Source organism: Podarcis tiliguerta (assembly GCF_965153285.1).
Source record: "Podarcis tiliguerta genome assembly, chromosome: 1".
NCBI lineage: Eukaryota > Metazoa > Chordata > Lepidosauria > Squamata > Lacertidae > Podarcis > Podarcis tiliguerta.
In genome coordinates, this window is record NC_139534.1 from 67,818,586 (window position 1) to 67,842,670 (window position 24,085).

The 24,085-nt window shown below is 40.5% G+C and overlaps 1 protein-coding gene across 1 annotated transcript in view; it reads left to right on the forward strand.

The window, feature by feature from the left end:
• The first annotated feature begins 7,089 nt into the window (after positions 1 to 7,089).
• IPO7 (importin 7) overlaps positions 7,090 to 24,085 on the forward strand; it is a 40,952-nt gene continuing 23,956 nt past the window's right edge. Inside the window, exons 1-8 of the mRNA XM_083401594.1 lie at positions 7,090 to 7,436; positions 19,146 to 19,227; positions 20,588 to 20,741; positions 21,164 to 21,322; positions 22,030 to 22,186; positions 22,445 to 22,534; positions 22,970 to 23,064; positions 23,172 to 23,256. Of these exons, the coding sequence (XP_083257720.1) occupies positions 7,137 to 7,436; positions 19,146 to 19,227; positions 20,588 to 20,741; positions 21,164 to 21,322; positions 22,030 to 22,186; positions 22,445 to 22,534; positions 22,970 to 23,064; positions 23,172 to 23,256 (1,122 nt within the window). The 5' untranslated portion in view covers positions 7,090 to 7,136. The remainder of the gene's footprint in view (positions 7,437 to 19,145; positions 19,228 to 20,587; positions 20,742 to 21,163; positions 21,323 to 22,029; positions 22,187 to 22,444; positions 22,535 to 22,969; positions 23,065 to 23,171; positions 23,257 to 24,085) is intronic.

A 24,085-nucleotide genomic window follows, 5' to 3' on the forward strand; every position in this document is an offset into this window, starting at 1 on the left:
GTGGCTGCTAGTTATGATATGCTGCAGAAAACAGGATGTTGCGCTATAGGCCTTTGGTCTAATCCGGCAGGGCTCTTCTTATGAAACCCAGGGTTTTATCTTTTCTTGGCTGGGAGTAAGTCCAATCTCACACTGTGGCACTTCCTTCCAAGTAAGGGCCGTAGCTCAGGAGTACAGCATGTGCTTTGCATGTACACAGTCTCAGGTTCATCTCTAGATCGGGCTGAGAAAGATCGCTGCATGAAATCCTGGAAAGCCACTGCCAAGTCAGGGTTGAAAATACTGCTAGGTGGACTAAAAGGTCAGGCTCAGTACAAGGCAGCTTCCCATGTTCTTATGCAATATGCATAGAGTGATAGTGGTGTACAATTGGCTCCAGGACAAAAGAGGAGCAGGCTTTTTATCTCCACACTTTTCTGAAAATAAGCCACAGAGTTCAATGGGCTGCAGGCTGCAACTTGATGGAAATGTATGGGATTTCTTCACAAGCAGGAATTCAAAATGTTGTATTATGAGCTTGGACAGTAGTACTTAAATCAGACATGCTAGTAAAACTTGAACTTTGTAGATTTGTGCTTCTTTGTGTGCCTCTTTCCCCCGATATTTCCTCAAAGGGATATCACTTCCTCCCAATATATACAGAACAGTGAATGGCGTACAACCTACCTTCCCCTTGTCAAAAAGACTATCCAGTAAAACTAGCTACTTTAAATAGCCAGTTTAAAACCAGCCAAGCAGAAACCCTAATTATATACCACCATGACATTTACTTCAAATTCATTTTGATACAAAACTGAAGGAAGTTCCTGTACTGAGAAAACCACAACAGGATGCACATGACTTAGTTAATGATGTGGCATTAGGGCCATGGTGTTTTTGTAAAAAAAAAAAAAAAAATCTCAACAACTTTGGGTTTTCTTTTAAAAAGCTTAGCAATTTTGGGGGTTTGCTTTAAAAAAGATCAACTTTTGAAGTGTCTTGGTTTTTATTTTTTTAAATATGGCAACCTTATGCAGCATATCTGTCTGTGGGTTGTGAAACACAACACTGAAGGCCAAGTGCATTCAAATATTCAAAAAGCAGCATTAGCTGCTAAGTTCTATACATTACAGAATGTCTATAATGTTAATATTGTTTCATGCTACTCCAAGTGGTGTGAGATTCTAAGAGTTCCAGGCGCTTACCCAGGATTCGGTTTCTTTGGGACAGTGGAGACAGTGGTGTATTTATGATAATATAGTTTATTTGCATAAATACAACATGAACCTACGATGGAGGGGTTCACAGCATTAGCACCCCAAACGGGTCTTGTTTCTCCCATAGCCACAACCTTGGATTTGAACAGAAATCAAACATCTTGCTTTGTCTCTCTGGCTTGCCCTCAGGCCTTTTTGTCTTTTTAACTAACCAGGGAGGGAGGCCCACGGGCCATTATCTGACTGGCCTGGCTTTTCCAGCAGTTGAATCTCTGCTGGATCCAGTAAATAGAAGCAGGGCTCAGGCATATACAGTAGCCTACCCCTCCCCAACTCATAACAAGATGTAGCAGGCAGTCAAATTGGACACTTCAGCAAAATGCTGGTCAAACCACTAAACTGAACTCAAGGTGGCATACTTGGGATTCCTTTAAAGTATTTCATCCAAGCATTGACCAGACTTAGAGCTGAATAACCTCAATAAGACTGCATCAAACACCACTAAACCATAACTCTGCCACAATCATAAGATGTGCCTGCTGAAGCCTTGTAATCTGGCAGCAGCATCTAGGGGCATTCAGAATTAAGGGTCCTGTGCATGGTGTTTCCTTGTTCTATGCATGCCAGACATGCACAGTATGATTTTTAACAGCCTTCACTCAAAAGCTTTAATATGGGAGTGAGGGGAGGAGTCAAGAATGGAGAAGAAGGAGAGGAAATAAGACGGGGGTGACTAACTTGTCACCCTCTGGATGTTGTTGGACTTCAGCTGCTGGTTGGTTTGATTCTTGGTTATGTTGGCAAGTTAGCCACCCCTGCTCTATTTTCCACTGCATAGTTCCACAGACTTCTCTTCATTTATAAAGGTAAAGGTACCCCTGCCCGTACGGGCCAGTCTTGACAGACTCTAGGGTTGTGCGCCCATCTCACTCAAGAGGCCGGGGGCCAGCGCTGTCCGGAGACACTTCCGGGTCACGTGGCCAGCGTGACATCGCTGCTCTGGCGAGCCAGAGCCGCACACGGAAACGCCGTTTACCTTCCCGCTAGTAAGCGGTCACTATTTATCTACTTGCACCCGGGAGTGCTTTCGAACTGCTAGGATGGCAGGCGCTGGGACCGAACAACGGGAGCGCACCCCGCCGCGGGGATTTGAACCGCCGACCTTTCGATCGGCAAGCCCTGGGCGCTGAGGCTTTTACCCACAGCGCCACCCGCGTCTCTTCATTTATAGTACCTTCCAAAATGAGTACAGCGAACAATATACAGTGGAACCTTGGTTGTCGAACGTAATCCATTCTGGAAGACTGTTCGACTTCCGAAACATTCAACAACTGAGGCGCAATTGCCGGTCGGCAAAGTCAATGGAGCAAAATTTTTTAAAACTCTCAGGAAGCAGTTCGATTTCTGAAAAACGTTCGAAAACAGAATCATTCACTTCCTGGTAATTGGCATTTGGGTTCTGAATTGTTTGGCTTCTGAAACGTTCAACAACTGTGGTTCCACTCTAGTGGATTTAAGTATGCAGACAGATACCCCACCATGAGAATCCCCCAAATCTTCACACCAGAGCTAAAGCAGATATCAAGGACCTTCTCGCTGAACAACTGTTTCTTTTGGAACTATTGTTAGATCTTTCAGTGCCCATTTAACACATTATTAAATACGATGACTTAGTGGTATGGGCACTTCCAGCTACAGTTCTGTAAACTTTTAGCTGTGAACACACCCCACTAGGCTCTACAAACAAAGTTGTGATTAAATTAAACGTGAAAAGTGACATACGCTGTGTATAAAAGTTTCTCTGCCTAATAATACCTTGTAGCAAATTAGATCAGACTTGGTAATTGGGTCTCCTGTTATTTAAGACTGTATCTTTGTTACGGTATACCAAACAGAAATGAAAGTACAAACTGAAAGACTAACAGCTTCAGCACATATTATAGTTGACGATTCAGTCTGAAGTGATTGTTCTCAGTGGTATCAATGTTCCAGTAATAAGTTCTAATCTAAAGTAATCTTAAACTATAAATTTTACTTCAGTAAAATAGATCACCAAGAGATTTACTATCTGATCCTCAAGCAAACTGAATGAAAATGTAAACCAGTTTACCGGTAATCCCTATTGCGATAATTAAGTTTTCCACTTGCTACCTTTTCTTGGCTGTGCTTCTATATTTTTAACAGCACCACCATCACCAGAATATCTGATCCTGCAGGAAGCCATGAGGCCCTTTCATGGCATGACACTATGTAGTTGGAATAGTGGCATTGAATTATGCCGCTTGAAAGGACCAATGAAACAAAGGCATTTCAGGTATGTGTCATTCTTGGCATTAATAGGAGAAAGTGGGATGCATGATCAGGCCTCTAATTCAACTGAAAAATGAGATTCCCCACTACATTTTGATATCTCACTGAAATGTATCTGTCTGGTTCAAAAGATCAACATTTTGAGTTACAACTCTTCTAGCCTTAAAGCAGGTTTATTCTCTTGCAGAACCTTCCTACAAAATTTTCAGGCTTCCTCAAACTCGGCCTGCCAGATGTTTTTTGAGACTACAATTCCCATCATCCCTGGCCACTGGTCCTAGCTAGGGATCATGGGAGTTGTAGGCCAAAAACATCTGGAGGGCCAAGATTGAGGAAGCCTGCTACAAATGTTAAATTATTGAAAGGTATTTCTGTAGAGACAAGATAAAATCAACAAGGGTTTAAAAATGGAGTTTGCAGCTAAAAGGCTGCATTCTAAATTATCTGTAAATTCCACTTTTCTTTATTATTTAAGAATCATTTTGATGTATAAACACACTAGTTCAAAATAAATAAAATTATGCAGTTATGATAGATTAATTCTTCTCCATATATGCCCTTATTAATTTGTCTCTGCTTTTTTATTTATTATGCTGTTTCTCCACACTTTAATTCCCTTATTTCCTCTACTTGAACTTTCTTCCTTTGATAGTCTGAAGTTTATTTTCCATTGTAAAAGAGCACTATAGCTACATATGAATTATCACTAGCAGAATACTCCCAACACTTGATGGAGCATTTCTTATAATGAGATTAGTAAACAGAACTAGCCCAAAGGTCTGTCCTGGAAAGCACATAGTGTCACTTACAGCAGTTAATGTGAGGATGAAAAGCCACTGTGGATTTAGCTGCTAAACAGGATTAGTGTTTTATTTGGGAGGGTGGTGTGGAGATTACGAGTACTGCACTAATTTCACCCCACAAGCAACAATCTGCATGAAATCTGTGCATTCATCTTGAACACTGCAGGTCAGATATTTATTTTGATCTGGATATTTTAACTTTGGTTCCCAGCAGAACTGTGATGGTTTCTTGCAGTTGAAGAAAGAGGAATAACCACAAACCCTCAACTATGTGATATCAGAATTCACTAGAACTAATCTCAAAAGTAGAACTTTTGAAGATACACTACGTGGCTAGGCACAAACCAAGATGTTGCCTCAACACTTGAATGACCTCTGGCAAATAACTTTTTATGTTTATTTTATTTATTTAAATTAATAATAATAATAATAATAATAATAATAATAATAATTTTATCATTTACAATTTTATCACCTGCTCTGATCCTTTTAAGATGACTTTTGAAGGACTCAGGGTATTATTAAAAAAACATACTTTTTGGGTGGTCCCCCTAACATATTTAGTTACTACAAGAAACATCATGACTATATCCAAAATTACTTACAAGGTTTGTGAATGTAAATATTAATATTAATAATAATAATAATAATAATGTTGTTTAGTTGTTCAGTCGTGTCCGACTCTTCGTGACCCCATGGACCAGAGCACGCCAGGCACTCCTGTCTTCCGCTGCCTCCAGCAGTTTGGTCAAACTCATGTTGATAAATAAATACAATAAAAATATTATTCAACCTAACATTATCAAGGTGGTAAATATTAAAATGAACAATAAAAGAGGTTTCACACTGGTGTTCTGGAAGGTATTATCTTTTCTTGTACGTACTGTATATTTTATGTGTAAGGATCACAAAGGAGTAATAGGCAGAGTAACATATCAGGAGACTTTGAGAGGCTAACTATGGTTGGGTTGGAGGAGTAAAGAGGCAGGAAGGGATACAGCAAGGAAGAAGGGCAGAGAGATAGGCCGTTGGAAAACATAGTGTCAAGGACAAATAATTTACAGAACTGGAAGTGCATGAGGAGGATACTCAATGTATAGACGTGGAAGTGGAGTGTTTCATAAGAACTCCTTTCCAAATTAGTGGAGAGTGAGATTGTGCACACCACACCTCCACACAATGAAGATTTTGGGTTTCATCTTCTTTGTCATAAAAGGGGTAGATTTCACAACATGGTATAGGTAGATGCAAGGTGACTTCTCAAAAGACTGAATAAGATAGACTTCTATACGATTTGAACAATAACTAATTTTCTATGTTTAAATGATCTGCAAATACTGTTTGTATTAATTGTTCCATATTTATTTATTTATTTATCTATGGTGTGATTATACCAAAGCAAAGCAATTTACATAGAATTATATTCTGTTCTATACTACAATAATTTCCTACCTATACTTTCACATTCACTGCATACTTCCTCTGTCTCTTTCATCTTTCATCATACTGTTTCTCCCCAGGCTCACGTTGTCTTGGTTCCTCCCTCCTTGCATTAGTCTGTTGACTGTTTAAAGTTCATCTAAGTGTTGACTCATCGCTTGCAAAAGACTTGCCTACTTCCAACACTTAACTGGTGAGACTCTGAGTAGCAGGCAGTCCTATTCAAACTGAAAATATTGTAGATTATTCTGGCAGCAGATTTTACATATTAAACTGACCTGAATAAAATTGTTTTAGAAAATGTACATCATGAACCGCAGAGACTAGAGTTATGTGTTACAAGAGGCTCCCCTGATGTATGGATTAGGAGGTCTGCAGCTCCAAAACTTTAATGGAAGAAATCTAGGGAGGACTGTACTGAGGCACATCTGAAGTTCAGTGCAGCTCTGTCTCTCTTTCCATTTCATTTGCTCTAGAAATGATGGAACAAGCCAAGGTTCATAACCCAACAACAAACCATGGCTTATGACTGTTGTTTGTTAGGAAGAAACAAACCATGGTAAAGCTAAACAAACCATGTTTTAGTGTTGCAGGCAAGCTGTGAGTGCCTAATATCATATATACATACATATACATATATATGTGTGTGTCAGATCAGCTGACTGTCAGGCATTGCAAAGCCCCTTTTAAAGTGCCCCCAAAGCCCCCTATTAGCTAATGGTTAGGTCTTGTAGAATATTCTGAAAGGCAATTTGCACTCTACATTTGTCTGATTGACGTGAGGATGTCCTGCTCACCTATCAAAGTTGGCCTGCAGGCTCCAGCTTGACTGGATCTTTTCTTGGGAGAATAAGAGGTATAACAGGTCAAAAGGGATGAAAATCAGTAGGATGAGCGTTGGGGTGAATTTGATTACCCAAGACTATAAAACCATGAATATGTACTTGGGCATAGCCATAAAAACACTATAGGATTAATATAGTGGTTAATAGCTTGTGTTTGCATATATGCGGCCAGTGTTCAATACCACACATGGATGCTGACGGCGGGTTGTCCAACGTTACAGCAGTAGAAAACGCGGGCGGACAGAAAACCCAAGAAGAAGCAGAGCGCTCCAAGGCTCGGTCCATCACTTTTTGCTGCCTCTTAGCACCCTCCTTCGCATCTGCCTTATCCGAAAACATACCAGGGAGAGTCGTTTATATTTGCACTAATGGAACCAGTGAAAGCACTATATTTCCTGATCCTTATTCTACACACGTAGCATCCACACGTTACACGTTGTCCTCGTTTCCCCCCTCTGCACGTCCAATGCTTGCGCCACCCCTGTTTGAGTGGCATACGGGGGCCTGGGAGGAAGCGCTCCGAACGGACTACAATTCCCGTGATGCCCGGCAGCGGCGGCGGCAAGAGCCGAGCGGAAGGCGTCGGGCCTCCCAGCGGCCGCGAGCAGCAGCTCTATCCGGGGCCTTGGCGCGTCTCTCCTCCTTTCGCGCCGCCGGCTGCCGCTGTGGAGCGGCGGGTCCATGTGCGCATCGAGCGGCGCTGCTGCCCCTGCTCTCCTCCGCGTCGCCTCGCCTCGCCGGGCCTCGACCCTCCCGCCATGGATCCCAACACCATCATCGAGGCCCTGCGGGGCACCATGGACTCCACGCTGCGGGAGACGGCCGAGAGGCAGCTCAACGAGGTGAGCGGCCAAGGCGCCAGCGCGGCCCGGCCCGGGGCGGGAGCGGAGCGCGCCAACAGGGGCAACCCCCGCGACCAGGCCGGGCGGCGGGCGGGCGGGCGGCAGGAGGCAGCCCTAGGCCCGCGGGCGCCGACGGAGGGCAGATTGGGCGTGGGAGCCGAGGAACAGCCATGCGGGGCCGGGCGGGGTGAGGGGAAGGCTACGTGCGCGGTGGGTCTGGCGAGGGGAAGGGAGCCTGGAGGGGGGAGCCCTGTGAAGGGTACAAGGGAGGTCACCTCCAAGCTCCGGAGTGAAGGGAAACTTGGCCGGGGGGGTGAAACTGGGTTGTCGCGCGTGTCACTTTCCCCGTTCACACGCACACGCGGAAGGGCTGCTGCGGGAGGAGGCCGGTGGCAGCAGGAGAGCCGCCCCGCCGCGCCGCCTTGTGCGAAACGTGGGCAGGAAGAGGGAAGTAGGCGGCGTGGAGGGAGAGCGGAGAGGCCTTGCTGACGAAGTGTGGACGGGGCGGAAGGGAAGGCCTTGCCCGTGGTCGGCCCCGCTGTCAGGCCGCCTTCGCGCTCCCTCCAGCATTGTCCTCAGGCACATGGCAGCCTCCTCCACCCCAGGGGGAAGCGTGGCAGGGGCTGAAGCCGCTCCCGTGCCGCCGCCTCTGGGCAACGAGGCAGGAGCGCCCGATCGTGGCACCGACGGAGTTTTTAAACTGCCCCTTTCGAAAAGTGGTTTTTTAAAGCGGTAGCCTAGGATGCTGTTAGCCCATATATGGGCGCAACTTCTGAGTTTTTAGGTTAGGCAAGCTGAAAGGAGGTTGGTGGGTAATAGAGCCCTGTAAGAGATCTGAGACGGTCTAGCGATCGGGAGGGAAAGCCTGTTAAGGCTTTTGGAATTAATGGTTTCATAAGTAATGCAGCACACAGACTTCAGCTCTGAACTGTCAGCTTGACTGCAGGTTAGCGAACTTCGTAACTCAGAAACTGCATTTGGGACAGTTTCTGGGCTCCTTTCTGTTCAGGATGTTCCTTGAGGCTTGAAATCTAGTTAGGCCAGAGAAACTTACTCTTTACCAAAACAAGTCTTCTCAAATCATTCCCAAGGAGTTAGTATAAATGCTATAGTTACTATTACTCATAAACTAGTTAATATGCTTCTCAAATTAAAAGGAGTAACAAAAGATCAGTATGATGCTGTGTGTTTGAGTGAACAGCTGATGGACTTTCTAATGGCATTTCAAACTACAGTATTTTTATTAAAAGAATGAAGACTTAACTAGATGCTAATATTTGGTATAATTTAAAAAACCTGGTGCCTGCTTTGAAAAGTGTGGTGTTCTTTTAAGCAGACAACTTCCAAGCATAGCCTGAAAGGTTTGAGGCTGCAGAAAATAGCAGGAGAACGGTGGACGAGACTGTTTTCGGCACATAGTTTGTGGGACTTTCTTGCACACCATGCTTTCCCTTGGTTTTCCATCGATTAAGCTAACTGAAGATGAATGTACAGTACTGAAACATTTGAAAGACCTACATTTTAAATATTAGAATGGAAGGAGGCTTCATATAGACAGTAAAATTATGCCCAAATAGGCTATCTCCTCTCATATATATATATATATATATATATATCTGACTGACTAATACCTTATCTGAATTGACTTGGGCCTATGTGGCAACAGTCACATAATTGAGGATGGTAGTACTCTTCCAGTGGCAGCTTGTATTATATTGCTGACACTAGGAGAGTATGCTATGCTTTTCATATTCTTTGGTTTGCAATAGGTCATCTGGCCTGTACTACACACATGGTTCAGAACAGATGTAGGTGATATATGATAAGGTAAATCACTCTTTCTGGAAAGGTAGAATGGCGATACCTGAGTCACCGTAGGTAACAATGGTTTTAGAACCCAGAAAGTGTAGGAAGTGACATCACTATGGAGGTATAAAAGAGACATACTAATTGACCAATTAAGATTGGGGCTTGGACTTGTCAACAGATGTGGTCATGTAGCCTGCAGTGTTGAAAATGAAATGATTGTGTCATGGCTTCAAGAGGAATTGGGGAAAGCTGCTTTTCTAGGTCTATTTTTATATTGTGGTTCTAAAATTATTGCTGTTTGTGAACAAACATGTTCAGTCTATTTATCTACATAGGTTAAAAAAAGTACACCTTCCAATGTTCCATCATATTTTGCTTGTGGCGTGAAACTGAATTAATAAACTAACAGTTGCATACAGTTTTGGGAAATATGCTAATATATGGCTAATATGCAACATTTTGGGGTTTTTGAACAAAAGTAATATACACATTAATATTATAGTATCAAAAAGATCACTAGTATGGCTGCTACACAACATCTGATAAGCAGAGATTTGGAATTATGATCATATTCAGCATAAGTGCAAAATATGCTTATAGCTTGAAGCTTTTGCCAGAGGAAATATTGTGATACAATTGAGTGAAATACTGCATTAGAAGTAGTACCAGTTCACTTAATGGTCTAGACTTGCTTTTTGTGCATTGAAACATGATATTATATTGTAAGCTTTAATCAGACTTGCATTATATCATTTTGAAAGCACAGCCCATAGCTTTCCTGCCATATGTTTAAATAGCAAAGTCCTCGCCTCTTGTCTGAGCTCTATAGCTAATGGCAAAATGTTAACAACATTGTTCTTCAAATGTAGGTCTTTTATATACAGTAAATGCACGTTCAGGATTTTTGTCCTGATAAATAATGCCAATAAAAAGATTACAGAGAAGTACTGTGTATACAGGTTGAAACTTTTTATCTTTTTTCTCATGTATATATTAAAAATGTTTTTTGGAAACTTTCTTGTCATTTGATTTTTTTTATTATTCTCAAAGTTGTGAGATGTCCATCAATATAGGTAAATAAAAAGACGTGTATATTGTGCATGCTTTGTTCAATAAGTCTTATTCTGGAAAATGTGCATTGACCCTAGACTAGAGCTTTGTTCATATATTAGGTCATATATTGTTATAAGTAATTCATTCAGCATTTAATGATATTACTAGGTTCTAACTATGGTGCTTGTGGATCTTTGAGTTATGCTTATATGGGGTAAAACGAAACTCCAATATGCTCTTAGTAACGGGAACTAGGTAGCTGATCACGTACAATGAAGGTTTCAGTTACCTTATCCATCTTACTCTTAAAAATGGGCTCTCATCTGCTGCTTAACATAGGAATACTGTATAGGAAGCAGTCGTCTTATATCATGCAACAGTGTTAGTCCATCTAGTTCAGTCTTGTATCACAGGCTGACAGTAGCGCTCTGGGTTTCAGTTGAGAGTCTTTCCTGGCCATACTTGGTAACATCAAGAAATGAGTATGGGACCTTTTTCATGCAAAACATGTGGCCTAATACTGAGCCTTCACTAAACAGCCCTTTATATGTGATTGGAGTAGATGTCATGTCATCACATCACATTTGAGCAAAATAAAATTGTAAGGTGAAATTCAGCAATGCACACCTGCTTGTGCTGTATGACTTCATTTCCTCTCCCCCCCCCCTGCTTTGTGCTCCCATAATTTGTTCTGGAGGGTTCCCCAAGTACTTTTCAAGTAGATCTTGAGGGCAGGAGTGGGAGGAGAGGCTTGTGACATCTTTTTGCATCAGCAGACGTGCATTCTTGGGCTCTGACAGTGTTGGATGCAACTCATAATCAGTTTACAGCTGGCCAACAACAACTGAGCAGTAGACAGTTGCAGCTGGAATGCAGTGGGTGTCCATTGCTGGACTGGTTGCACTTCGGTTGAAAACCATATATCAAGTATTGGACTTGAATGTGGAAAATTACCACTCTGCCATTAGTTCTTGACTGAAGGCCACCTATATATCAGTTTAACGTATATCATTCTTTTTGTAAATCATTTTGAGGTTTTCTGCAGTCAGGAGTTAGTTATACTGTATAAGTTTTATGAAATACATACATACATATATCATGGAGTTGCGAGGTTAAAATGCTGTCCTGGGTTCTTTAGTTGAAGTGTGAGAGATAAATGCAATAGAAATGCAATAGGTAGCTGAACAGATGTGCAATACATAAGTCTCAAAGTTTAGGATGTGGAAAATCTGTGACCCTTGAGCTTCCATCATCCCCAACCATTATGGTCATTGGTCAGGGATAATGGGAGTTGTAGTCCAGCAACATCTTGAGGTTCACAGGCTCCCCACCCCGGTTTAAGATTATTGATGAAGTGCATAGTGGTGCACTGTGAATAGCGGTCTTATTTAAATATAACTTATATTACAACCTCATATGTGTCTGCCTATTCAGACATTATCCTCACTGAGTTCAGCAGAACTTATTTGTAAGTAAGTGTTGAGAATTGCTCTTCAGTTTTCAAGATTCATATAGTTGGTGTGGAGTGTGCCTTTTGTTAGCAATTGAATGCTAATTTTTGCATATTGTGTAGAGTCCTACAACGTAAGGAATCTAGAGCACATTGCTTTCTTAGAGCTACTGGATTTCTCCAATGTAATGTGTCCTCCTAGTCCTAGTCTAAAGAAGAAAAGCTTCGGTGATAGAGAGCAGAGGTTTCTTAACCTCTCCTCCTCCTCCCTCCTAGCTTATTCCCAGCCTTCACAAAATGTTGGGCTAGTTCCAGCTGTCAAAATTACCTTTATGTGTACTGCCACAGCCTAGTTTCCTACTGGGAGACAGGAAGCACCATCATTCTTCATTGGGTCCTAGACTCCCTCCTGTCCTGCCAGTGGCTGGATAGAATGCAGTTGCATTTAATTTTGTTTTAAATGTTTATGCCTGTTTTGCTGTTCGTTTGGGGTTTTTGTTTTTTGCTTGCCTGGTGAAATGTTAGTGCAGAAGAAAGAGAGGTCACTATTAATTCTTCCACAAACTTCAGAAGAATACCTAGGAAACAATTATACATTTGCTTTGGTTTTCCAGATTTCTTCAGACTAGAAAAAGAAAATGCTTATTAGCAGTAATCCCTCTGATTTCTAGTTGAAGAATGCTTCCTAATAATCTCATTCCTCTTTCCCCTATCTTCATACATTCTAACCCTTTTAAAGGTTTTGGAGGTCTGTGTTAAGAAGTAAATAATGACTTGAAGTGATTACTGCCATCAAAAGATGCCAAAATAGAACATTTAAAAATCTGTTGTAATTTTTTGTTGCTTAGTTAAAATGTCAGTAAACCATGGCAACTAAAAGTGGTGATAATGGTTCTTTTAGTTTTTTGTAGTATCCCACCTTCTATTATCTACAGAAAAATATTAATAACACTTACTTTACCATTCTCTTTATAAAAGAAGTTTAGTTGAAATGCCTTTTCCTTGAAACATTCTCATGGCTTAAGTGACTTGCTTGTATGTTACCAAATTATGATAAATATTTTTAGATTGCCTGTGATTGAGCTTCATATTTTTATTTTTAGGAAGCTGGTGTGTTATAGCTATTATGTTGGTGTAAAATTGGAATGACCCACAGTGAGCAAAGTGGTTTGTGTGGCTTAAGCTTTGCTTAAAACATTAAATATGATCTTACATAACTTTTGAGTAAGTGAACTTTGATAAGAAATAATACTTCAAAATGTGTTTAGTTCCCGAAAGAGTAGTGTAACATGCGGTGGAGTGGTAAGAACAACTCTGTTAATAAGGTTGCATAGCAAACATAGATTTTAGAAATGTCACTGGATTCCTTGGCTCTTAAACAACTAGGAAGTCATGCCCATGACACAGCATTTTGAGGACAAGGCAGGGTGTTTTATCTTGTTTACTCTTAAACAAGATAAATAGGCTTTCTTTAAAATGTTAGATATTTTTCAGTTAGTTTCAGGTTCTTCTGCATGCATGTGAATAACAATGCAATATGAAATGGTAAGTCTTAGGAGGTAGCTTCCCTCCATTGTTACCATACTGTATTTCAGTTCTGGTTCTTGTCAGTAATAGCAAACCAAGAAGTACAATACAGGTAACTTCTTATACAAGGGTTCGGTTCCAGGGGTCCATGCATATACACAAAAATGTGTAAAGCCTGGAACCAAGCCCCCTGCAATGTGGAGGACTGCTTGCCCAGCTTTGGGAACCCTCCCGCTTCCTTTGCAAAGTCATTTAAGTGCTTGCCCTGCTTTGGGAGTGAGGAGGGAGGGCTCTAGATCCCTTCCAGAGACCACATGCCTCCTTCCCAAACTTATCCACTAGAGGCTGCCAGACAGGTGGGTGGAAATAAATAAATGGATAGTGCTTTTCCTCTGCTCTCCGTTTATTATTTATTCCTTCCCCACTCGTGCAAAGTTAAATAACTGTAAGATGCAAATTACCTGTGTAGTAAACTAAGAAGTGTTTTTCAAACTTAGCATAACACGAGCTTTTGCATGGAAGGGTTTATAAGAGAAGTTTCACTATCTTCTCTGTTGATGAACTAAGAGAGACATTGGGTTGCATTATGATGTAATTTGTGCCACACCAGTGATAAGCCACAATTTGTTCAAGTCTTTCCTCTTAGATTGTGAGAATAAAAGGCTGGTATAAAGGAAGGAAAGCATACACAAATGTGGCAATTTGAAATGCTGCTGGACACTTGTGTTACAGCAGCTGTTCTGAGGATGCGTAATAAGCAGCATGTGGAAGGAAGAAGGAGAAAGAGTGAAAAATGGGACACTGAGAAAGAAAATTAAGTAGTCTCCATATTGAATGTTGGTTAGAAATTGGAATCTGATCCAGAGAAATCTAGCAAGCATTCATGATGTTCTTGAAAAACAAGTGTACAGAAGATTAGAATGGAAATATTGATTGAAATTCAAAGAAGTGTCCACCTTCTGTTTTATTCCCTGTTCTCAGCTTTCCAATTTTAGGCAGGCATGTTGTTTATATGCAATATAGTTTAAAACTATTTTTTTTCTAAAAAATGTGATTATACCAAAGTCTGCCTGAAGTTACATTAATAAAAATCCCTAACCTTTAATATGGCTGAGGCTGTAATTGTACCTTATTAAGCATTTTATAATGAGAGAGCTTCATGTACACTGACACAAATAGCAGATGATACAATATCACCTTTTTGCTTGAACTGAATTCCTAAATTAACAGCATCCATTGCATGCAATTTTGCACCTCTTGCTTTAACGTGTTTGCATTTTCCAGCTTTGCAGTTTGCTTACAAGGGCAGTCTTTCTGATTATAATTCTAACAAGTTAAGTAAGGCAGCACCTTGGAAGAGAGCAATATTTCCATGCAGATCAGATAAGAAGCATTGTCTCATTTTCTCTCAGTTATGACTTACCAAGACTTCATGTCTTAAGTTAGCAACAATAATAAAACAACAACCAAGTCTGATGAATGAATGCATCCTCTATTAAAGAGAAGTGGTTGGCTTAAAGCTTTTTCCAAATTTGTATCAGTAGCATGATGATATCACACCTCTTTAGGTAGCATATTTGAACCAAGATTAGATTGTTCTGGGTTCATGCTGTTCTGCTGAATAGGTTTCTTTTTATGTCATGCCTGTTTGTCACTATGCCAATTTTTTTTATATTGGCAGTGAACTAAAAGTGAGTCACCAGTGAGTAGTTCATTATGTTCAAACAACTTGGATTTGTAATCTGCTCCTAAGATGACTCGGCTTTGTCTGGTGGTTAAAGGGAAAATATTTTACAATGAGTTGTCCTAGTTTCTCCATACACACAATGAGGGCGAATGGTGCTTTTGGAAGGTGTGATGAAAAAATCATTCTGCTTTAGAAACTGTTCTTGCCAGTACAGTAGAATCTACTGATCTATACATGCCTCTAGTAAGAGAAGGAAGAAGTTGTCACCCTATTGATCTATTAAACCAGGTGTCAGGGACCTCTGGCCCTCCAGACATTGCTGAACTACAGTTCACACCAGCTCAAGCAAGCATAGCTAATAGTCAGTGATGATGGAATATAAAGTTCAGCAACATCTGGAGATCCAACAATTCCCTACAGCTGCAATAGACCAAAAATAGAGGCCTATTTGAGCATCTTTCAAATTCACCAGAACTCTTCAGCAGGCTAGATGTTATGAAAAAAATGATATAGAAGGAGGACATATTCCTGAATGTGATGAAAAACCAAAATATATAGTTTGCAATAGAATGGAATATATATTGTGCAGATTCAATTGGGTTAGACAGTACCTGCTTGAAAAGGGGATCTCTGGTTGCAGCATGATATGGTGAAGCAATAGCTACTAATCTCTTTTGAAAAATAGGAACATTAAGAAGCTGCCTTACACTGAGTCAGACAAATGATCTATCTAGCTCAGTATTGTTTACAGTAGACTTGCAGCACCTCTCTGGCACTTTAGACAAAGGATGTTCCAAACCCTACCTGGAGATGATGGAAGTTGTTCCTGGGACTTTCAGCATGCAAAACAGATGTTCTGCTGTTGAATTACAGCCCTTCCCCAGTGTAAGATAAAAAATATAGAAGACAATTATTCAGATCTGTTTTTAGCATTAATTTTAACACTTGTAAGGTAGAGAACATAAGTGGAGTACTGATGGCAGTCCTTACACTAGCAAAGCTGGAGATGAATTTTAGATGGTGAATGAAATATAAAGTCAATAGTAGTCAAAGAGTAGTGCCACAATGCAATAGAAAAACTTGTCTCATCCATAGGGCTAAGGCCCCTTCAATGTTAGGTGGCAGAAGGTGATCTTCCAGTTCTATATTTTCTTCTCCTGGATGGTTAATTTTGGTATTGTACAAATCAAGAGCTTTAAAAAGATGCAGATTAATGGTTTCATTAGAACCTAAACTACAGTTGTTGATTTATCAGTCCATTTGTGCAAAGGTGACAGCTGTAGTGGTCACAACACCATGTTATAAGAAAAAACTGCTGCTTTTCCCTTATAGAGTATTCCAGAGCCCGTATAGAGCCCTTCTAAGGTTCCCTATCTGCAGGAGAAACTAACAGAGGCCAGCCAGAGTATAATGTACTGAGAAGCAAAGCGGCTTGGCAGCCTGATCTTTATTAAAGGAACTGTTGTAACAGGGTCCCCACTCGCCACATGCAGGAAGGAGGACAACCCTGAACAATGGTGCACAAGCCCTTATATAGACACTTGAAATTGTCCACCCTGTAGTCCAAGACCACCCCCCTGAAACATCATATATACATCACGGAAGGGGGATGTAGAAATCCTGTCTGCCAGGATACCTGATAATAGTCACTAATTGCATTACCTGGGCAGTCTGGCCATTCTTTTGTGATGCTCAATACTTTAGTTCCTGAACCCAGGTCAGAAGCTCACCCTATTCATACACAAATGCAGCCTTTTTGCTTAGAAGCAAAAAGACAATGGGAAGGCTTTCTCCATTTGTCTCCCTTACTGCAGAGGAATATTTGAGCTAACTGGGAGAGACAAAATGGTTTCAGGATTGCTCTCCCATACTATTTCAGATACATGGTGTGTTTGTGTGTGTATATGGTGCATTTAATATACCGGTATACAGGGTGAGTCCTTTAAAAGAGGCCCTGTGGATACCGAGTACACATGTTCCACGGGGCCTCTTTTAAAAGACTCACCCTGTATGTATTAAATGCACCATGTATGTATGCATTTATGGATATTCGTATTTATTCTATATTTGAGACCTTATAATTTTTACAACAATCAAAAGATACCTGTGTTTCCACTACAGCTGACACCTTTGTTGCAAGAGGGCTGATCATTGTAGTTTGGACTCTAATGAAACTAAGGGCTTAGGCTTATAGCCATTGATCTGTATACTCTTCCCCTCCTTCAATACTCAACCTGTGATTTTCCTAAAGTGAGTGCTGGGACTTCTTTAAAAAGGTGCAGGCAGGTGCTTGGAGATGTATTTTTCTTTTTAATATTTGCTGCCAATTGTGTGTGTTTATAGGGCTAGGGATTCTGAATATCTGCTTGCTACTGTTATGTCCCCTTTTAAATCCAGTCTGAGTGGCTATGGGCATTCTCCCTGCTGCCATTCCCTATTTATTTGTAGCAGGACTTTTAAGAACAATTTCCCCTCTGATCTCTCTGGAGAAACTTTTAAAGCAAACCTTGGAGCCGTTAGCTTTTCCATTTCTGTGATGTTCCTCTAAAGCAAATATCCCTCTGTGACAAGATCTCTTAATCAGTACTCATGGTTGATAGGTGTAGCCTGAGACTTTCCCCACCCCATCAAGAATAAGATTGTGTTGGTTTCCTAAATTGTTGTTCAAGCTCTTTTTAGTAGTCTCATCTTAAATTCTATAAATTTGTTGAGGAAGATAGCATGCTTACAAAATGTTTCCTGGCACTACAAGTGTGTAAGTCACTTGCAGTGAACAGCAGGAATTGTCTCTTACACACACCCTAGGACTTTAAACTCAACTTTGATTCATTCTGCATAGATTTGTGTTGCATGTTCCTAATAAACATTGGCAGGTTCATAAGAATGGAGTATCATGCTCTTGAGATAGAGATAAGGTCCTAGCCACAGGCACAGTGTTCTCAAACCAGGAAGGAGGGAAGAGCACCTTTGTTTGTGAAATGTGGAGGGGAAGAAAGAATAGCCTGCAGCTCAAAAATCAAATTGTAATAGAGGGTAGAGGAGAAGGATTCCTGAGCTGCCATCTTTCCAGACATGCTGTGTGGGAGGTAGAGAAATCTTGAGTACAGTCAATTTTCAAATTATGTGGGGGGTTATGTTCCAGGGATAGCACATAAAGCCAAAATCACATGTAGTCAAAACACATTGGGTGCAGTGGTGGTTAGGATTGCCAAAGTCTTTCCCCCCCCAGATGCCTGTCCCCTTTCTGCCTCCTCCTTAATTTTGTAAAGTGTTTTTTTTGCCAAGTGTATAAAGCCGAATGTGTGCAAGTTAAATGTGCATATGTTGTGAGTCTACTGTATTATTTTATGGGAGCATGCTTGTATTCCTCAAACTCACTTCCTTCTACAATGTAAGTATGAAGGATTGGTAAATTCAGCCAGAACAACAACTCTGTTCATCTGAAGGAGTGTGTACCATGTGACTGTACACCCCCACCCACATCCATGGAAAATGAACAGCCTGGTGGGAAGATGGTCTGTGATTTAGCTTCAGATTTCAGGGAAGGAGCCAAGAGTTCCTTATCTGCTTGACCTGCTCATAGTTAGTCTGTCAACATTATTACCCTTAGTCTCATTCTCAAAATCACTTCTATGGATTAGGATTTTTCAGAAGCGTGCACTGAAAGGGTAGGGGAAACACCATACTTACAGCATGGTCAACATCCCACTTGAGATTACCCACTTGAGTGGTAAAGGGTTAACTAGCCTTGGTTTTATGATCTTTTTTACACACCCTTGAAGAAAATGCAGGTAGTGGAGCAAGAGAAAGTGATGCATATATTTCCACTTCCTGTGCTAAAGCTGATAACATCTCATGCAGCCAGATAGCAGCTCTTAATAAGATTATGCCAGAGTAAAGGGCATTAAATGTGATAGGCATCTTTTCTCCCAAATGGGAAAGTCGTCTGGGAGGGGGAGGAAAACAGAAGGGAAGCACGCCCATAGGAAATGAAAGAGGGGGGAAACCAAAAGTGTGCTAAGAGGCTCTGGGTGCTGCTTCTTAAAAAGTTGGGCCCCCCACCTCCTCCTATCTAGCTTTAGTTGAAGAATATACAGCACTCTGAAAACTACAAAGCTTTATTTGTAATGGTTTCCACAAATTATTTTGACATCTGACTATACCGTATTCACTTACTTTACAGGCTCACAAATCAGTGAACTTCGTTTCAACTCTCCTTCAAATCACTATGTCGGAGCAACTGGATTTACCAGTGAGACAGGCAGGCAAGTGTTGATTTTATTTATTTATTTATTATAGTATGTATGCTAATATTATTTGACAGTGGGCAAAAATTCGTAATGATAAGTAGATTTTAAAGCTGCTGTAACCTAGATAATATGAACAGAACCCATACAGTCTTAGAAAATAGGTATGGGTGTCTTGGTGGCGGAAAACGCTTGTACTACCAGTCATCCTTCCACAGTGGTAGAACTAACATACCTATTTCTCCATACAAAGCTCTGTGTCTTCAGTGTGCTTATGATTACATGGCAATGGTGTGTTAATATTTTGAGATGAAAGTTCATCTCATCCTTCTCTGCCATTTCATTTCTTTAAAAAGTACATAATGGCAGCTGAAGTAACCTATTTGCTAGAAATAGTACTGCTGGGATAATACCAGACTCTTCAAGCTAATTGTGTTTGAGATGCATGCATTACTAATTTGACTGTTGGAATAACAGCAGGCTTTGCACATCATTTGGAGTCCAGTCATGAATGTAGGCATAAAGATTTGCTTCATGCCAGCTGAGGTGTACAAGGGAAATACTATGCTATGGTTCTCTTGTGATATAAGCTGAGCTAAAGTAAGTTCCATGGCATTCTGAAGGCTTTGTTTGCATGGCCTGCAGCTGTATTATATTTTTGCATCATGGTATAGTTGCATTTGAAATACTTTGTTTTTACAGTTCGTTTATAATTCATAAAATCTTAAGTTCGATACCAATATGTTGAATTGGAAATATAAACATGGATAAAATAATGATTTGTTGAATTCAGTAGTATTGACAACTCAGTCACTTTCACCTTAACCTCAGTCACCAAACATCAGCGCAAATGAGAAAGTTCAGAGTAATTCTGAAAGATTATGTGAAGTTGGGTAGGTTTGACAGTGAAGAAATTTCATACCCCTCCAAAGGATTCACTTTTGTCCAAAGGTGACACAGTGATGATAATAGCATAAAAGAGTGCTCAAAGTCAGTCTTGAGGATATCCATCAGACATCAGACCTGTATCCCATAATTCCATCAAAGAGCTTATAGGGGGCTTGTCTCATCTTAGCTGTACAGTAGCCCTGTGAAATAGGTTAGACTGATTGTGAGTGGCATAAGATCACCAAGAGAGCTTCATATCTGAGTAGGAAGTTGGTACACAGGTGTCAGTTGTGATACTGTGACCACTTAATCACACTGACACTCTCCCTTAGATATGTTCTGAGATATGTTAGTCACAAGCTGCTGCTTAATCGCCAAATAATGTTTCATTTGGGTTGTTTTTTTTAAAAAAATGTGTTAATCAGTATTACTACAGAGACATCATAATCTTGGCTTGGACAATATTAATATTGAATGCTTCTCTTGACAGGTGTTATCTACTTGAAAAATATGATAACTCAGTATTGGCCTGACCGGGAAACTACACCAGGAGACATCCCACCTTACTCAATACCGGAAGAAGATAGACATTGCATTCGTGAGAATATTGTAGAAGCCATTATTCATTCTCCTGAGCTCATTAGGTATACTCTGAGTCATGATCACAGAGCACACTCTTTCCCAACTCTTTCCTTGTTATTTTAAGCCTTCATTGTCACTAGAAATTGTAACGTTGATGTTGCTATGATCTCAAATAAATCTAGGTGGGTGCTGAAAAAGGTATGAACATGACACCCATGTAATTTGGTAATGAGGCAAGGGAGGCGATCTAGATGTATCACTTTGAAGAAGCATGGCTATTTAAATAAATTCATTTGTGTGCATAAAACTATTGTAAACTGCCCTGTGATCCTTGGATAAAGGGTGGTTTAGAAATTTATTTTTGTTACTTAATTATTAATTCATTAATAATAAACTTGAAATTTCATTTAGTACAACATTGCTTGCTCACTTTAATTAAGAATTCGGTTATCCTAAAAAAACTTTGTAACTTCTTGTGTTCCAGGGTACAGCTTACTACTTGCATTCACCACATTATCAAGCATGATTATCCGAATCGTTGGACTGCAGTTGTAGAGAAAATTGGCTTTTATCTTCAGGCAGATAATAGCGCCTGTTGGCTTGGAATTCTTCTCTGTCTTTATCAACTTGTGAAGAACTATGAGTAAGTTCCTGTCTGTCTTATAAACCCAGAGAAGAGCCACATCAGTGATGCGTGGTCCCAGTTCTCCTTGTAGTTTACACAGCTAGTTCCTAGACAGTAGAGTTGTTTGAATTGTCAGAATAAGCAAGCTGTGGAATCGGCCCATTTTGATAATTGAAGGGAAGGTTGCGAGTGCAAAGACTACTTCTATCAGGATCCCTGTACTAGTCTTTTATTTAAAGTGTCTTAAAGTTCAGAACATGGTGGGTGCTGCTCCCCAGTCTCCTACTCTCTCCTCCCAAAGTCCTTGTTCTGTGTCCCACCATTTTACACAAATTTTATAATCCTAGATGATTTACAAGTGTCTAACCTGCTGTCACTTAAGGGGTCATGAGAGGTGATTTTAAAAGTTTAAATGTCTGGCCCAGAGCATGGATTAGAGCACATTGCAGAGTTTTATTGCTGAAGCTACACAGGTTTGGTCCTTGGGACATTTCCTGGGAACTTTAATTAAGACGCTTGAGGTCCTTGGAGGAGGACTGGGATGTAACTTGTTTAATTGCAGGTGTTCACTTCTTCAAAGTCATGCTTCTCCCAAACATTAAGGAAGTCTGACTGCCACGCTCCGTTGCACTAACCCACCAATCTAATGGTGTCCCTTGACATCTTTATTTTAATCAGTGTGGCATCTAAATTCTTTCTAATGTCAGTTCTCCTCCTCCTTAAAGATATAAGAAACCGGAGGAGCGGACTCCTTTGATAGCAGCAATGCAACACTTTTTGCCTGTTCTGAAGGATCGTTTTATCCAGCTTCTCCCTGATCAATCTGATCAGTCTGTCCTTATCCAGAAACAGATCTTCAAAATCTTCTATGCTCTTGTTCAGGTAAGAACATTTTTTTTCATTCCTAGTGCAATATTGCCTTAAATAACGTAGCTACTGTCTGAAGCTATTTTTCATCAGTGCTTAGCTAAGGAAGTCAATGACTCATTTGGGATGATTTTGATCCAGAGTGGGTTTTGTAGACTAGTTCGTTTTGAGCTTATTTTGGTCTCCATCAAGGGAATGCCCCCAAAGAATATATTCACATGGAATATATTTTGAGCATATTTTGTAACTATTGCTTGTTTGTTTGTTTAATAGTACACATTACCCATGGAACTGATCAATCAGCAAAATCTAGCAGAATGGATTGAGATTCTGAAAACAGTTGTGGATCGAGATGTACCAGCTGTAAGTGCTTGTTACATTCAGGCCAGCCAGTTTATGAGCATGCAAAGAAACCATATGTGTAAGCTGAAGCTTTCTTTATAGTTTTTGCTTCTGTATTTCCCACATCCGATGTGGTAAGCTGCTTTTCAAGTGGAACTATTGCTTGTCTTGTCAGAAGTGGGTATTGCAGTGCTGGAACTGCAAACAGTGTTCCCAACATGTTTGTGGTTCCCTTGCTTTCATGTGACCTGTTCCTTTTGGATCATCTGAAAACATATATGAATTTGATGGTATTTGGGGGCCCTTTCCTATATGCTATTTTTTCCACTAGAATATATACAGTATTTTGCCTTTTAAATAATTGCATGGTATACTTTAAGCAAAGATCCTAATTTCTCAGAACCCCCCAAATAATGTGACGTACTCATTCTGTTAATCTGCTATTGGTTCCTAAAGGAAACCCTTCAAGTGGATGAAGATGATCGACCTGAATTACCATGGTGGAAATGTAAGAAGTGGGCATTGCATATATTGGCTAGACTTTTTGAAAGGTAATGCTTTTCCACAATATTCATTTTCATTTTTTAAAAATGTAACTTTTGTGATGATGTGCACAATATATTGCAGTATTATATTGGACTTCTCACTAATACAACAGGTATGGAAGTCCTGGAAATGTTTCCAAGGAGTACAATGAGTTTGCAGAAGTTTTCCTAAAGGCATTTGCTGTTGGTGTCCAGCAGGTAGGAAACTCTCTTTCAAGTCACATGCTTGATTAATAATTACTTGCGGTTTACCATCCTTTCCCCCCTCTTAATTTTCTCCAAATACGGAAGCTTGCTAAGAAAACACTTGAAATAAAAGTTCTGTCCCCCCCCCCCCAAAATAAAGTAGGAATTGCTAGTGCTTAAAAGGGTTTGATCCCTTGTTCTTGGTGTTTTGCACCATATATTTTTGGATTACCAAGGTCCTTAATGATGGTAGAGATTAGAGGTGAGCCTGTTGCCCCCCAGATATTTTTGGACTACAATACCCCCAACCATTGGTCCTGTTAACTGTGGTTAATGATAGGTGTTGAAAGTCCAACCACATGTGGACTACAGGTTTTCCATTCCTGGTATTGACTGAAGCTTGAGTGACCTGAGGTCATATATCAAGTCAGACTATTTGCCCACCTGGCAGCAGCTCTGAGTTTCAGATTGTAAGAGGGGTGTCTTTTCTCTAATACAGTTGTACCTTGGTTGTCGAACGCCTTGGTACATGCACGTTTCAGCTCCCAAACAATCGCAATCTGGAAATGAGTGTTCTGGTTTTTGAACTTTTTTTGGAAGCCAAACATCCAATGTGGCTTCCGCTATTGTTTCTGGCATGCCTGCACAATAGGAAGCTATGCCTTAGTTTCTGAATGTTTGAACAGACTTCCGGAACGCATTCTGTTCGAAAACCAAGGTATAACTGTGATATTGGATATTGAATGTGGGATCTTCTGCATTCAAAAGATGGGCTCTACCATTGAGCTATGTCCCATCTCCAAAGGATAACATAATTTGTGAGACCATAATCAAGGTTCCT